This window comes from Notechis scutatus, chromosome 3 (assembly GCF_049901735.1).
Source record: "Notechis scutatus isolate UNSWTSFEM ecotype Mainland chromosome 3, rNotScu1.2, whole genome shotgun sequence".
In the NCBI taxonomy this organism is placed as follows: domain Eukaryota; kingdom Metazoa; phylum Chordata; class Lepidosauria; order Squamata; family Elapidae; genus Notechis; species Notechis scutatus.
In genome coordinates, this window is record NC_142011.1 from 74,399,063 (window position 1) to 74,412,976 (window position 13,914).

A 13,914-nucleotide genomic window follows, 5' to 3' on the forward strand; every position below is an offset into this window, starting at 1 on the left:
TCCCAAAGTTTAGCGAATACCATATGGAAGTTTTAAAAAATAGCAAAACCAAATGGAAAATTTAAAAAAATGTATTTGGGCTTGATTTTATTTCCCCAATAAAACATTATTTGCTAATGTTCTTTTTTTCCTCTCTCTTCTCCCACCCTTCACAAGCCCTAGGGTCCTCATTTATTTTTGAAAAGCCTCCATCATACCAGTAGAAATCTGTTAAAATAACATTAGATTTATAACAGGAAGACGAATATACTTAAGTTATGTTTGCAGAGCTATACAAGCACTGAAAGTTTTTACTTATATAGGCTCTTTACCTCTAGCCTGTTTACTGTTCATTGAGAACATTAGCACAGCAATCTTGCTGGATTAAGATTATTTGGAAGAAGATTGCCATTTTCTTTTGGAAAATGCCAGAAAACCTCCTGATCGAACATTTTTGTGCAGTATTATCTCCCATCTATTGCATTTGGTCAAAGGGGGATAAGTGTTGAGGTAATTCCCCGTTAGGAGAATGAGCGTACACAGGGAGACGTAGTGAGAGTGGTGAAGAATAACACACAAACAGCACACAGCTACATTGTATAGTAAAATGTAGGTTTTTACTTCCAGTAAAACAGTTAAGCAAAGTACAAACACAGTCCAAGTCATTCAAGGTTAAAGCAGTCAGTTTTCAGTCCAGCGATAATCCAAATAACAAAGTCCAGTATCATAAACAGTTCAGTAACAGACTTACATCAAATCCAAGACTAATGATGATCAGTAACAGTCAATAGGAAAATGTAGGAACGGCAACACTCTAGGAAACAGAACAATCCAGGTTTCTGGCTCCATCTTACGGCAGTTTGAGGAATCACACCCAATTACCATTTTAGCATTCCCTTAAAGAGACAGTATTAAAATGTCTATCCTGGTTTATATATTTTCCAACCCAACTAACTATTAGGTGACTTACATTCCTAACAGTAAGGACAAAGTAACTTGCTGCTGAAGAGCTATACCTCTTTTGTATAGCTTTTCCTCCCCTTGGTGGGGGTTCAATCTGGGGAATGTGAACCTTGTTGAATACCTTTTTTTAAATCAGAAAACAGTAGACAACACTTATTGTTACCCAGATCTGCGAAGTGCCCAGGCTAAGCACAGATTGTTATGTTTCCCTACCTGCCTATCAATGAAGCCATCATGGGTACTTCAATAGATGCAATAACTACTATTGTGAGGGCAGCAACACTGCAGACTTTGACATGGAGCCAAAGTAAGGAACTGAGACTGATTTTCAGATGACATACTTTTCCCCCTATCCAGAATAGGATGAAGGTATGGTACAGAGGATAACAATGGTTTTGAATGTCCTCCCTGTGTACTCAGTCTGCCTAATAGTAATGGTGGAGTCCAATTTCTTCAAAAATAGTTTTGTCACCTTTCCTAGGCTGATGAGTGTCAGCAGCTATTTTTCATAGATCCTCAGAAATCTTTCTTCCAGCTGTGACACAATTATGTATACCTGTCATGAAGATCTCATTTTGATAGTGAAGAACCTGAATCTACTCTTGAGCTAAGGTAGGATCTCCCACACTCACACCCAATTACCATCCCATTGAAACACCTGACTAATTTCACCATCAAATGAGGGTGAGATTTATATACTTTTGCCACACAGAAATATATACCTTTGGATAATTTTCTTCAATAAATGAACAAGTCTGTTTTTGAGTCCTCTGTTTAATTTGCTTTTCTAATTGTAGGACTTATATGGAGAACAAATTTTAAATTATATAAGTAATATCACTTTTATTTCCTTTTGGCATTTTAAGAAAATGATCTTGCATGATTCAACCTTAAAACCACAAAGGCGAGGAGGTGGGAATCAGGAATAGGGCAAAAGCAAGTCAAGGGTAGTCCTTGATTTACAACAGTTCATTTAGTAACCATTCAAAGTTAAAACAGAACTGAAAAAAAATGGCATGACCGTTTTTCACTCTTCCAACTGTTGCAGTATCCCCATGATATCATAATCAAACTTCAGATGCTTAGCAACTGGTTCATATTTATGATAGTTGCAATGTCCTGGGATCATGTGATTACCTTTTGCAACCTTTTGATAAACAGTCAACTGGGAAGCCAGATTCACTTAACCACCCTGTTACTAACTTAATAACTGCACTTAACTGTCAAGAAAGGTCGTTAAAAGGGACAACGTTCACTTAACAAATGACTCAATTTCCCAAACAGAGAGAAATTTTGGGCTTGATTACAGTCGTTAAGTCGATACCCTGTAAAGAAGGCACGAACCCCACCCCCCCACTACCAATATCTACCTTCTATAAAGATAGAAACCAGATAAGATTATTAAATGAAATTGATAACCCCCCAATTTAGTGTTCCCCAGTATAAAAAGAACGTCTCAGAATAATTTCTTTCAATAGAAACAAGCACCAAACTCCTTCCTCTGCTTCAATAAGTAGCTTTCGCCGTACAGCTGTTGATTAAAAATAATAATAATAAAATAAAAATGAAAACAACGCCGCGGAAACAAAAGTTTTCTCTGTACAGGAACTTCTTAGCCAGCTCCACCGGATCCATTCGGAACACCGGACGGAAATCGACTTCTTTTTCTTACTTTTTTTTTTCCGGTGAGTGATGCGCATGCGTATGGGAATCACGTGAGCAGCTATCGCCGATGTACCATTATGGTGAGTGTCCACTTCCTTTTCCCGCTCTTGTCGCTTTTCGCGCCCTCGCTGCTCCTGCCGCCTCTCTCCCTCCTCCCCGCACCCCTCTGTTGCTTTCCTCGGGGAGGGAAAATAGTCGGCGGAGCCCCCTTTGTTAGGCCCGTTGGCCATTCCGCGAAGGGTTGAGGCTGAGGCCGAGGCTGAGATGGTAGCTTGGGGGTGGGAAAACCAGCCCTTTTCGCGGTCTTTGGCCGGGATTTGTATTTGCTGGCGAGCGAGAAATTGGTCACGGCTGCTTAGGGGAGCCACGTTTTCCCAGGTGCCATTTTCCCCCCTCCCACATAATCTGCTGAAAAAGGCTATCCATCACGGTAACAATTGATGATTAAACCGAAAATGCTGCGCGCTTTCCTTTATAGTCCACAAGTCGTAGCCCCTAGCTATTTGCGAGGTACCTTGGCAATTTTCCTTAACTTCTTGCTGGGTGAGTACAGCAATGTTTATATAGGGCAGGGATTTCTCTCTGTATATATAGAGAGGGTGGGGGAGGATGAGACTGTTCAGGTTGTGCAAAAGCCAAAACGTAGCATGTAGTTTAAGCAATTGCTTTGATAACTTTTTTTGTTCTGGTTTAAAAAGAAAAGCCTTGGCGATCTGCGAATTAAATCCTAAACTTTTCGATTTGCTGGGCATGTTGTTTTTTAGCCTCTTCACCCACAAAATCGTTAAGGGAAAAGTGGAATGCCATGTGCTTAACTTCAAAATGGCGAGAGTCAAAAGAGTTTACCATGGGACAAACAGCATCAAGAGAAAGAACTAGAATGAGATAACTAAAATGTATGTCCCCTGAGAAAAAATTAACTGTGAGCAAGATAGTAAATTGTTAAAAAATAAAAGAAGCAACCAATGGTCAATCACATCCACTCATTCATTAACTAGGTGGCCATCTTGGTGGGAAAAACAGTTTAACCTTTATGAACATAGTATAGTTCTCTGTTGCTGACAGATTTATGTAATATGTATCTTTTTACTAATGTTGATAAATGGCTTAAGAGAAAATTTATTTTTTTCTGCCTGTAGGAAAATATGTACAGTAAAATTTACATTATTATTGTATCCAGATTTTTTTTTACTTCTATGAATGTTAGCATTTTAAAATTTAGTTTACTAATTATAATAAATATATGTAATTCATTGTTTGAACATAAGTTGGGAAACTCTATTATGTAATTTGATTGCAACAAGTTTTTTGATAAGTTTTACCATAACATTTTTAAGGGAACACCACAAAAAGATGTCATAATAAAAAATGATGTTCCATCAACATTACTGTTAGAAAAACATGCAGACTACATAGCTGCTTATGGAACGAAGAAAGATGATTATGTGAGTATATGTTAACAAATAATATTTATTTAGCTCTCCGTAGAATATGTAGATATATATGGAATATAGAAGAGGTTTTCTTTTTTCATTATTTAATGTTAATTTTTGTATGGTGCACATCTACTCTATGAGGCAACTCTCATAAACATTGCAGATAGTTTCTTTAGGTCAATGATGTAATCTGGCATGTATTATCTGACTTCAGCTGTAGAAGTCTTTAGAATGATACTGAGACCTAAAAAAACCTATTTTTAAATTAATTGAACATATTTTTATGTTAAATACTTGTTTCTGGTTTTCAAAATGTTCTTTGCTTAAAAATTTGGAACAAAGTAATATGCTACTTTAGCCAATTAAAATGGTTAATTATAGGCAATATTAATCCATGATAGCCAAAATCTGGTAGCACCTTTCTAGGCTAACAGATTTTATTAAAAGGCATAAGCTTTGAGGAACCACAGCTCATTTAACCAGATGCATGGAGATGCTAATGTAGATTTAAATAGGATAGGATGGGTGATGGCTGAGGAAGGAAAGATGGGATGATTATACAAATGGCACTATGAGATAGATTACCAGTACCTAGCATTTAACAATTGTCAGCTTTAAGAAATTATATATACACAATTGTTAGTTTAGTGAATGAGTATATAAAGTATATATGAATATATAAAAATATATAAAAGTTCACAATAAATAATTGGGAACTTTTAGCAATTTGCAAGATATTCTATGTGCAAATTTGTTCCATGCCTGGAACAACTCCATCTCAGACGTTTCTGTACCTGAATGACATCATACTTGTTTTAGGCTCTTCTATACTTGTAGGTTTAACAAATCCTCAGTGTATGTATGGTAAAATAAAAGTTCCTGTGTTGGGAATTCTTTCCCTAATCATTTAAATAAATAGTCATGCTATCTTTTACATTCATTATTTCTTTATATTCTTTAGATTAGAAACTAATATAAATGTGATACTTATTTCAGGAATACTGCATGTCAGAATATTTAAGAATGAGTGGCGTCTATTGGGGATTGACAGTAATGGATCTCATGGGGCAGCTTCATCGAATGAACAAAGAAGAAATTCTAGCATTTATCAAATCATGCCAACATGAATGTGGTGGCATAAGTGCCAGTATAGGCCATGATCCTCATCTTTTATATACATTAAGTGCTGTTCAGGTAAACATATATGTTATTTATACAGATTCACTGATGGTTTATCCATAGTGTTAATGTCTAAGTGAATTGTTTTCTAGGCTCCAAGATACGATTTTCTTAAAAAAAAAAAAAAAATTCCTTACATTTACTGAGTTTTCTTTAGATTCAGCATTCATTATTGGCTAAAAAATAATGCACCTTCTTTTGTTTTTTACAAACTCTAAAATAAATGGTTTAGCTTATTTTTTGTCTTAAGTTTTTAAACTGGAGAAATGTAAAGTACAGTTGAATTTTTGATTGTTTGATTGGATTTGTATAACAACCCATCTTATACAGTGTAACCCTGGACCAATCATAATGATATTTCACCCAAACCAACTTTGGCAAGTTTAAGTAACTTCCTATAACTAATACTGATGCTTTTAACACAAAGCATTATAGCTTCTTGGGTCAGTGATGGAATGATGTTTTATCTGAATCTGCAGTTGATGTGGTTCAACACTCAGCTCTAGAATTACTCTGAGACCTGAGAATTTTTTTTTAAATTATGTATTAGATTTCTGGATTTTGTCAGAGCAACTTAATTCTAGAATCTTAATTCAAAATTCCAGAATATCTTAGACTTGGATAAATAAATCATCTGCCTTCCAGATTGTAGCTCACATCATATTAACCAACACAAACTATAGTAAAGTACATACAAGACATATTAAATCACCTGCCTTTTATTAAGTTAATCAGATGGGAGCTGCAATGATCAAATCCCAAATTAGCATAAGGAAGAGTAGAAGAAATGTAGATGTTTCTTGTCTATTCTGTTTCAAAAATTATTGTAAGTTTGTTAATAAATTCTATTTGTTTTACATTCTAATTATTGTACACCTACACATGCCTAAAACATGGAGTAGTAATTTCATCATGCAAACTGTTACTATAATTAAAATAAATGCATGATAATTGAATAAATGTTTATGGTATTCTTTGAATTCCCTTAGATTAAAAAGATTTTATTAGTGGAAAGAATTACTGTAGGCAGTTTGAAAAAAATAATATTTGCATATCAGTTATTTAAGTACCGTAGCTTGGAATTATTTACTATGACATACTTGCCTTTTTAATTAAAAAAACAACTTAGGTTGGATCTTAAGTCATGCCTAACATGGAAAACAGTCTTGTTAGTCATGCCTAACTTTCTATTGATTCATATAAGTCTTAAGTATAAATATAGGTTATAACTCAGCATATTTTGGATATAATTGGAAACTCTTAAAATTTAATGTACCTTTAAATACTTCATATTGGAGGTAGAAAAATAGAGAAAACAAGATTGGATTTTTTGTATATTTCAGACTAGTGAAATAAAATAAAATTCTAATTAAAATAGTTTTGAATTGTTTTCAAATATATAACTATGTTCTCATGTATTTTTATATTCTAAACTTTTAATGATTGGTTTTGTTTTCCAGATTCTAACACTATATGACAGTCTGGATGTTGTTGATGTAAATAAGATTGTTAATTATGTAAAAAGCTTACAGAAGGAAGATGGATCATTTGCTGGAGACATTTGGGGTAACTTAAAGTATATTGATTTCCATTTTCTGATGAAAGATTTAAAATCATAATTCAAGAGGATATGTGATGGTATTTCTACTTTTTTTCTGAATTGTAGTTACTTAGATCTATGATGAGATTTTATATACACCTGATTCTAAATGTGATGTATATCACCATTTTAGCTCTAGAATTACTCTGAGATCTGAGAAATATTGCTTAATACTAATAATTACAATTTTTTGCATAAGCACAATTTTTGCCAGTCTTATTGTGAAAATATAGTTTGGTTGTGCATTTCTATGTAAATTTAACAACAGTAAGACTTGTGTTTAAATAGGCGTGCGTGTATATATGATTGAATTTTTAATTTGTTAATATATTTACTTTTAAATACAATAGTTTCTTAAAATGTTTTTATCTTATTTGGGAATATTTATATAAACAAGCTAACCTTGTCTATGATGTCTTTGTTTTTCCTTGAATTGATACATACTTGTTTTACTTTTGTATTTCTGAACTTAACTCAATTTTATAAACTTTTTTCATGTCATGTATATAGCTACTCTTATTTCTTCCTCTAGGAGAAATTGATACTAGGTTTTCATTTTGTGCAGTAGCAACCTTAGCCCTTCTGGTAAGTCCTTTGAAACAAATATATATATATATACTGAAATGGTCAAGATATGTTTTCCAATATTCTGTATTTTATTTTTTTGGACTTTAAAAAAACTTCCCAGGATATTATTAGGAATGTAACATTTAAAATATTCCTAGAGTGGAAAACTAGTATTAACCAGGTTATCTAGCAATGCCAGGAATTAAAGCTCAAAAATTAAATTAAAAGATTCCAAGTTTGAAATTGGTATTGTCAGATTACAGGAAAAAGAATAAAGTATAATAAATTTAAAATGCTATCTTTCTACCACCAAAAAACCCATCATATTCGGTAGATGTCTTCAGTCCTTTGTTGACGTTTGTTAGTTTTGCATTCCATGTTCTGCATTCAGAGCTCCTTGTTCATTCAGACACTGGAAATTATGAATTTGCTAAATTGTAGAGCAGTCAATAATGGAAATTAACTGCATTGACTTTTAAATATTTCTGTTAACATTAGATGTGTCAAATTGAGTAGAAAGTCATTGCAGAAGGAGCACCTCTATTTTATTCTACAAAAAAAGTTGTATTTTCCTCTACCAAGTTGAGTAAACAACAATGCTTCGTTGAGTTTTGCCAAAGAAGTAATTTTCAATTTTCTGCTTTTCAGGGGAAGTTGGATGCAATTGATATGGACAAAGCAATAGATTTTGTGTTATCTTGTATGAATTTTGATGGAGGATTTGGTTGTAGACCAGGATCTGAATCGCATGCAGGACAGGTAAATTGTAATTAAAGCTTAGTAATAAAATAACATGCTAAATTGTCTTTGATTTTAAGGTTTTTTAAAATATTAATTAGTCCCCTAAATATTAAACATACTAAATCCTTCTGCATAATTTTATCAAAACCCCGGGTAAGGAAAATCTAAGAAGAAAAGTAAGGATATCGTTAATGGCATCCATTGACCCTGTGCATCACTATTGATTTTTAAATGTTACTAGGTTAAATTAGTTTCATATTTTAAATACTTAATTGCAAGTATGATAGATAAAAGTTGAGAGATTTAATTTGTCGCATTTATTATATAAATAATTGATATCCCGCATTGTATTTTTCTTGGTTTTTTTCTGAATATCTTTCTAAAATAGACATGAACTTTATATCTGTAATTTTAGATCTATTGTTGCACAGGATTTCTGGCTATAACTGGCCAGTTACACCAAATAAATGCTGATCTTCTAGGATGGTGGCTTTGTGAACGTCAATTGCCATCTGGTGGCCTTAATGGAAGACCAGAAAAGGTATAATTTGCCCACATTTTGTTTTTCAGAATTCCATAATTTGGAAGGAAGCAGAATTTTGTAAAAAAAAATGACTGACTGGTTCTAGCCATGTGTACTATTGTTGTAAGACAACATTTGGAATTCATTGATACTTCCATTAACACTTTCTATTTTCAGCAAGGATTCTTGATTCAATAGAGGTGGTTATTTTCTTTATGCATTTGCAAATAACCTTGAAACATTACTCTAGATCAGGGGTACACAACATACAAACTACCAAGCAGCATTGGGTTTATTCTAGACCAGGGTTGTCAAACTTGTGGCCTGCAGGACAGATGTGTTACACGCTGGCCTTGCCCACACCCAATTTGGCAAAGTGGGGGAAAGTTGTGATATGTCACGTGACAACTCAGGTTTGACACTCCTGTTGTAGTCGTTCACCATAATAAAGGAATAGCACTAAAGTCATTTTCTCCTGCCTTCATTTGGAAAACACCATGAAGCAATGCTTGGATGGTATATTTATAAAATGGTTTTGGGAGTAGATTTGACAGATAAACTATTCCTTAATGTAACAGGGTGGTGTTTCCCCTAAAACAAGACCCACCCTGAAAAGAAGACCCATCATGTTTTTAAATGCATGCGCTCTAATTAAGCCCTATCCCCCAAATTAGCCCTAATTAATACCCCACCCACTCGGGTGCACGGGTGGGGCGTGGCACACAGATTAAAAAGTAAGCTATGGGGGGTGGAGCCACCCTACTTACCAGGCCTCCCACACCCTGATGCCTGCCTTGCCTTCTGCGGCCGCTTGACGCCACTTGCCCCCAGCCTTCCTTTCGTCATCAGAGTCTTCCGGAAAGCCCTCTGCAGCTGTGAAGCGAGCTTCAGACGGATACGTGCGGCACCCACAGCCTCTGTTTTGCCATCAAAGCCTTCTAGAAAGCTCTCTGCAACTGTGAAACTGACTCTGAATTGACACGTGCAGTGCCCCCTGGCTTCCGTTTCACCTTCAGAGGCCTTCTGCAACCAATAACGGCTCTGAATCTGAAGCTCTCTTATCGTTTGCAGAAGGCTTTCCAGAAGGTCTCTGAAGGCGAAATGGAAGCCAGGGGTTGCTGTGTGTGTCAATTCTGAGCTCGTTTCACAGCTGCAGGGGGCTTTCCGGAAGGCTCTGATGGCAAAATAGAGTCCAGGATTGATGCATATGAGTGGTGGCAAGTGGCCACAGAAGTGGGCCAGCAGCGGACTGCTGGATGGGGCTGTCAGTGCCACCACCGTAAAGTGAGCCAATAATTAGACCTTTCTGAAAAGAAGCCCTAGCCGTTTTTTCGGGAGTCAAAAGAAAAGTCTTATTTTCGGTGAAACACAGTATCAAATTTGTCAAGACACTAGAAAGCTTACAGGTCTACCTTATCAATGTGCTATGACTAAACAAGTGGTGGAGTTTCCCCATATCTTACTAATACTATATATTGGTTTATTATACTTCCATTAATTCAATTACCTTGTTATCTTTTTTGAATTTAGTATCTTGTTTCTTATATTCTTTTATTAGTTAAACAGAAACAATCTAATCCATACATTTTAGGAAATTGCAAGTCCATGCATATGTATTTTAATGCATTCAGATACCACAATAAAATCCTTTCTCACTCTGTTAAGACATAAAAGTACTATTTAAAACAAAGGCTGAATTACACGAAGAACTAAGCTGCAAAGCAACTGCATTATGACTTCATTCAAACATAGTCATTGTAATTCTAATTAACCATTTAGAAAAAGTAAGGCAGTAAGAACATTTCAAGATTTACTGTAAATTTATGATATGCTTTTAAAGATTTTGTTTTAATCTATATTTTTATTCATCTTGTTAGCTATGGACATAATAAACATAGGTCAATATTGCATGGAAGATTTCTCAAAAAATTAAAATAGCAAGCATAACGTAATTTTAGGTAAACTTTGTACAGCTTAATTTAATTGTGCATGTTTGGTTTTAAAAAAAGACTCCAAATTTTTCTGCTCAGTGATAGAAGGAAAGACTTCCCATGTCTTTTTAAATTTTTATTCAGGGAAAATATCTTATTTTGACTTAAATCACATTATTCTTGCTCTTAACAATCACAATTGCCTTAACATACTCTGCTGTCATTTCATTTGGCAGTTACCAGATGTATGTTATTCATGGTGGGTATTAGCATCCCTGAAGATAATTGGCAGGTTGCACTGGATTGACAGACAGAAATTATGCAATTTTATCTTGGCTTGCCAGGATGAGGAAACAGGAGGATTTGCTGACAGACCGGGAGATATGGCAAGTAGTCTCAAACAGTTTTGATTTTACTAAATCATAGCAGTATTTGATGCTTAGAAACACATGTGCATTAATTTCATATTATCTAGAAATCTATAACAAATGATGGTGTTCATTAAAGGATTTTTCTTTTCAAATTAGATTAGTTCCACTTTAGTGGATGATCCGAAGATAACATTATTATATTTTGTTTCTAATCATAAGTAGTTATTACTAGGGAAATTTGTTACCAGAATCAAGGATATAGCTAATCAAATGCTTTGGAAATCTTGAACCAGTTAGAGGAATAAACCTTCTGAATAAAATGTCTCTTGAAGATGTAACACAAAGGCTTTCAAATAAATGCCAGTAGATATAACCTTTATTCCTTGCCAAGATTTTATCGCAATCTGACTTTAGATATTATTTTAATTCAGAATGAGAAGTGGGGATATTGCAAGGAAAACCACTAGCCTATAAGTAAATATATTGTCAAAAATATGTGGGGCCCTTAGATTAGTAAAACTGATCAATTTAACTTCACATTTAGTATAGAAGTACATCTTCCTGACCAGAAAAAGTATAAATATAGGTTTCATGATAATAAATCTCTGTTTGGAGTACATAGGTAGCAAGGAATAGTATTTTGTTAACATTGTCATTTTGGAATGGCTAAGCCCTAGAGCCACATATTAAAATTATACATGAAATGGAAAATATATTTCATTCCAAGCTCAAAACAAACTACAAATAGTTCTTGACTTGCAATCATTTGTTCAGCAAGCATTCAAAGTTTACAATGGTGCTGAAAAATGGAACTTACAACCTGTGCCTAAAGTTACAGCCAGTGCCAAAACCAAGGTATATCATACATGAAACATACCTATGCTCTTAATGTTAAAAGTACTCCTACCAATCTAGGAACCCATTCATTTAGCTGCACTGAATTTGAAGTTCAGAGGCAATGAATAAATTGACAAATGATGAAGATAGTCCCTACCGTCAGATTAGAATATAGTAATTTCAACCTATTGCATGTATAGACTTCTCTGAATTTTAGCATCATACCACAAATGGAGGTGCCCTGTTTCTTTTCCTCAACATTTTAAAGTATATACTTTGGAATTTAAAAAGAAGCTACAGTATTATTGATATATTGTATTCTGGCTAATTAGTTTGCATTTCCTTTAATTAAAATACTTCAAGCTTTTCCTGGTATTCTAAAAATGATTTGTTAATAAAATGTGTATCTCCACTGTTTTTAATTTGAATCTTCAAATTTACTTCATAAAGAAGACTGCCTAATCTTTTAAAATATATTATCCCATGGAAAGTAATGTTTTCAATAAATATACCTTAATATATTCTAGGTGGATCCATTTCACACCTTGTTTGGAATTGCTGGACTATCATTACTGGGTGAAGAACAAATTAAGCCTGTAAATCCTGTGTTTTGTATGCCTGAAGAGGTCCTTCAAAGAATAAATGTACAGCCTGAACTTATTAGCTAGGGTACAGTATGTATAAAATACTTTAATCAGCAGCTTTAATTTTTTCCATCAAGGCATTTCTAAATGTGTTTACATTATAAATTGCTACTTTACTGTAAGCACTATCATTTTGTACATGTTACCATAAACAGAGTAAATGAACAGAGTGTGACATGTACTTGAGGTTTTCAGTAACAGATATATGTATTTAAGTATTTTGCCTCCAGTGCTGCTTCACTTTGAAAATAACATACTGTGTTAGGTGCAGTAGATAAATACTTGAATTATGATTATGATACAATCATTCATCCATCTGGGTGATAAGCAACAAGTACTAGATAGTAAATTGTCCTAGGTATTCCTTCTGTTGATAAAATTTACTTGTTTATTTTGCCAGTGACACTTCATGCACTTGAATTCCCCTTCAGGATATGCAATAATTAAATCCAGTTTTATTTATTTGTCAAACCATAATAGAAGTAATACAATGGTATCCAAATAGTTACTCTCTATTAAAGACATTATTTAATGAAAGCTAATAATACAATTATAATGTAACTTGGTTTTAACTAATGGCCTTGCTGAATTCTACAACTTGTTTTCTTTGCTCTAAAATATTTATTGTACGATGTGGCTTGAATCCCAATTTTAGCAGACTTGGAATAATTGTATATATTCAAGAATAAAGTTGTATAAGATTGTTTTCTGCAAGAGAAAATACTTGTTTCCATTAGAACTCTTGAAATACCTCTTTCACACGTCACAACTGCATTTGTAAGTTGACTGAATTTGAAGTATAAATAAATATGTTTTGCTTAAAACAGATTAAAGTTAATTGTAATTATAGAAGTATTTGTCCACAGTCCATTGGAGGTAAGAAGATTTCAGGCTTGCATTTTTGTTGCATTTCTGTTTTCAAAAAAGTGTCCCACAAGGTTTTTTTAAAAATCAAATATTTAGGTTCTAGCCTTTATGCTACATATGACTCATGCACATTAGACCTAGAAAGACAAATTGTACAAGTGGGTCTTCTGGTTATACAATACTTGTTTAGCAACAATCCAAAATAATCACTAAACAAGTAATTTTGATCAGTTCTCAGCTTTCTGGCTACTGCAGTGTATCCACAGACATGTGATCACAATCTGGACTTGGTGCCGTATTCATGATTATGTAACAGCAAGCCATAGTCACCTGAATATGATTTCCAACATTCCCTGCTACCTTCTGACAAGCAAAGCCAACAGAAAATCTGAAGTTATGGTCATGTGAGATTATGGCAACCAGAATTGCCATTGGTAAGCAGCATGGTCATAGGACATCACACTTTGCAACCACATCACTTAGTGACAGCAATTCCCATCTCAAATACTGTAAATGAAGCACTAGCTATATATTTTCATTTGATAACTTTTTTTCCCAATAGCTGAAAACACAGCAAGATGGGGAAGTGGATTCGTGGGATGCTGAATTCT

The 13,914-nt window shown here is 34.1% G+C and overlaps 1 protein-coding gene and 3 non-coding genes across 6 annotated transcripts; all 4 read left to right on the forward strand.

Annotated features, from left to right (window-relative positions):
* The first annotated feature begins 2,547 nt into the window (after nt 1-2,547).
* Nucleotides 2,548-13,260, forward strand: RABGGTB (Rab geranylgeranyltransferase subunit beta). 3 transcript variants are annotated; one of them, XM_026679330.2, is made up of 9 exons: nt 2,548-2,687; nt 3,945-4,052; nt 5,040-5,237; nt 6,683-6,788; nt 7,355-7,407; nt 8,038-8,148; nt 8,546-8,671; nt 10,821-10,970; nt 12,320-13,260. In XM_026679330.2, exons 1-9 carry the CDS (start codon nt 2,685-2,687, stop codon nt 12,458-12,460), a joined length of 996 nt encoding a protein of 331 aa, XP_026535115.2. In that variant the 5' UTR covers nt 2,548-2,684; the 3' UTR covers nt 12,461-13,260. The 3 variants fall into 3 exon arrangements, with proteins under 3 accessions (XP_026535115.2, XP_087816610.1, XP_026535116.2); XM_026679331.2 differs by having other exon boundaries at nt 2,679-3,150; XM_087960484.1 differs by lacking the exon at nt 8,546-8,671.
* LOC113419789 (small nucleolar RNA SNORD45) lies at nt 4,219-4,290 on the forward strand. Its single transcript, XR_003371968.1, has one exon. It is a non-coding gene; the product is annotated as a small nucleolar RNA SNORD45 (small nucleolar RNA).
* Nucleotides 5,665-5,745, forward strand: LOC113419787 (small nucleolar RNA SNORD45). Its single transcript, XR_003371966.1, has one exon. It is a non-coding gene; the product is annotated as a small nucleolar RNA SNORD45 (small nucleolar RNA).
* Nucleotides 6,896-6,978, forward strand: LOC113419788 (small nucleolar RNA SNORD45). The gene has a single exon (XR_003371967.1). It is a non-coding gene; the product is annotated as a small nucleolar RNA SNORD45 (small nucleolar RNA).
* Nucleotides 13,261-13,914: the final 654 nt, after the last annotated feature.

Excerpts from the sequence above, each read along its gene's own strand:
- RABGGTB (XM_026679330.2), top strand. Across the intron at positions 4,053-5,039 it reads GAACGAAGAAAGATGATTAT|GAATACTGCATGTCAGAATA; the intron begins GTGAGTATATGT and ends TACTTATTTCAG. Across the intron at positions 7,408-8,037 it reads TAGCAACCTTAGCCCTTCTG|GGGAAGTTGGATGCAATTGA; the intron begins GTAAGTCCTTTG and ends TCTGCTTTTCAG.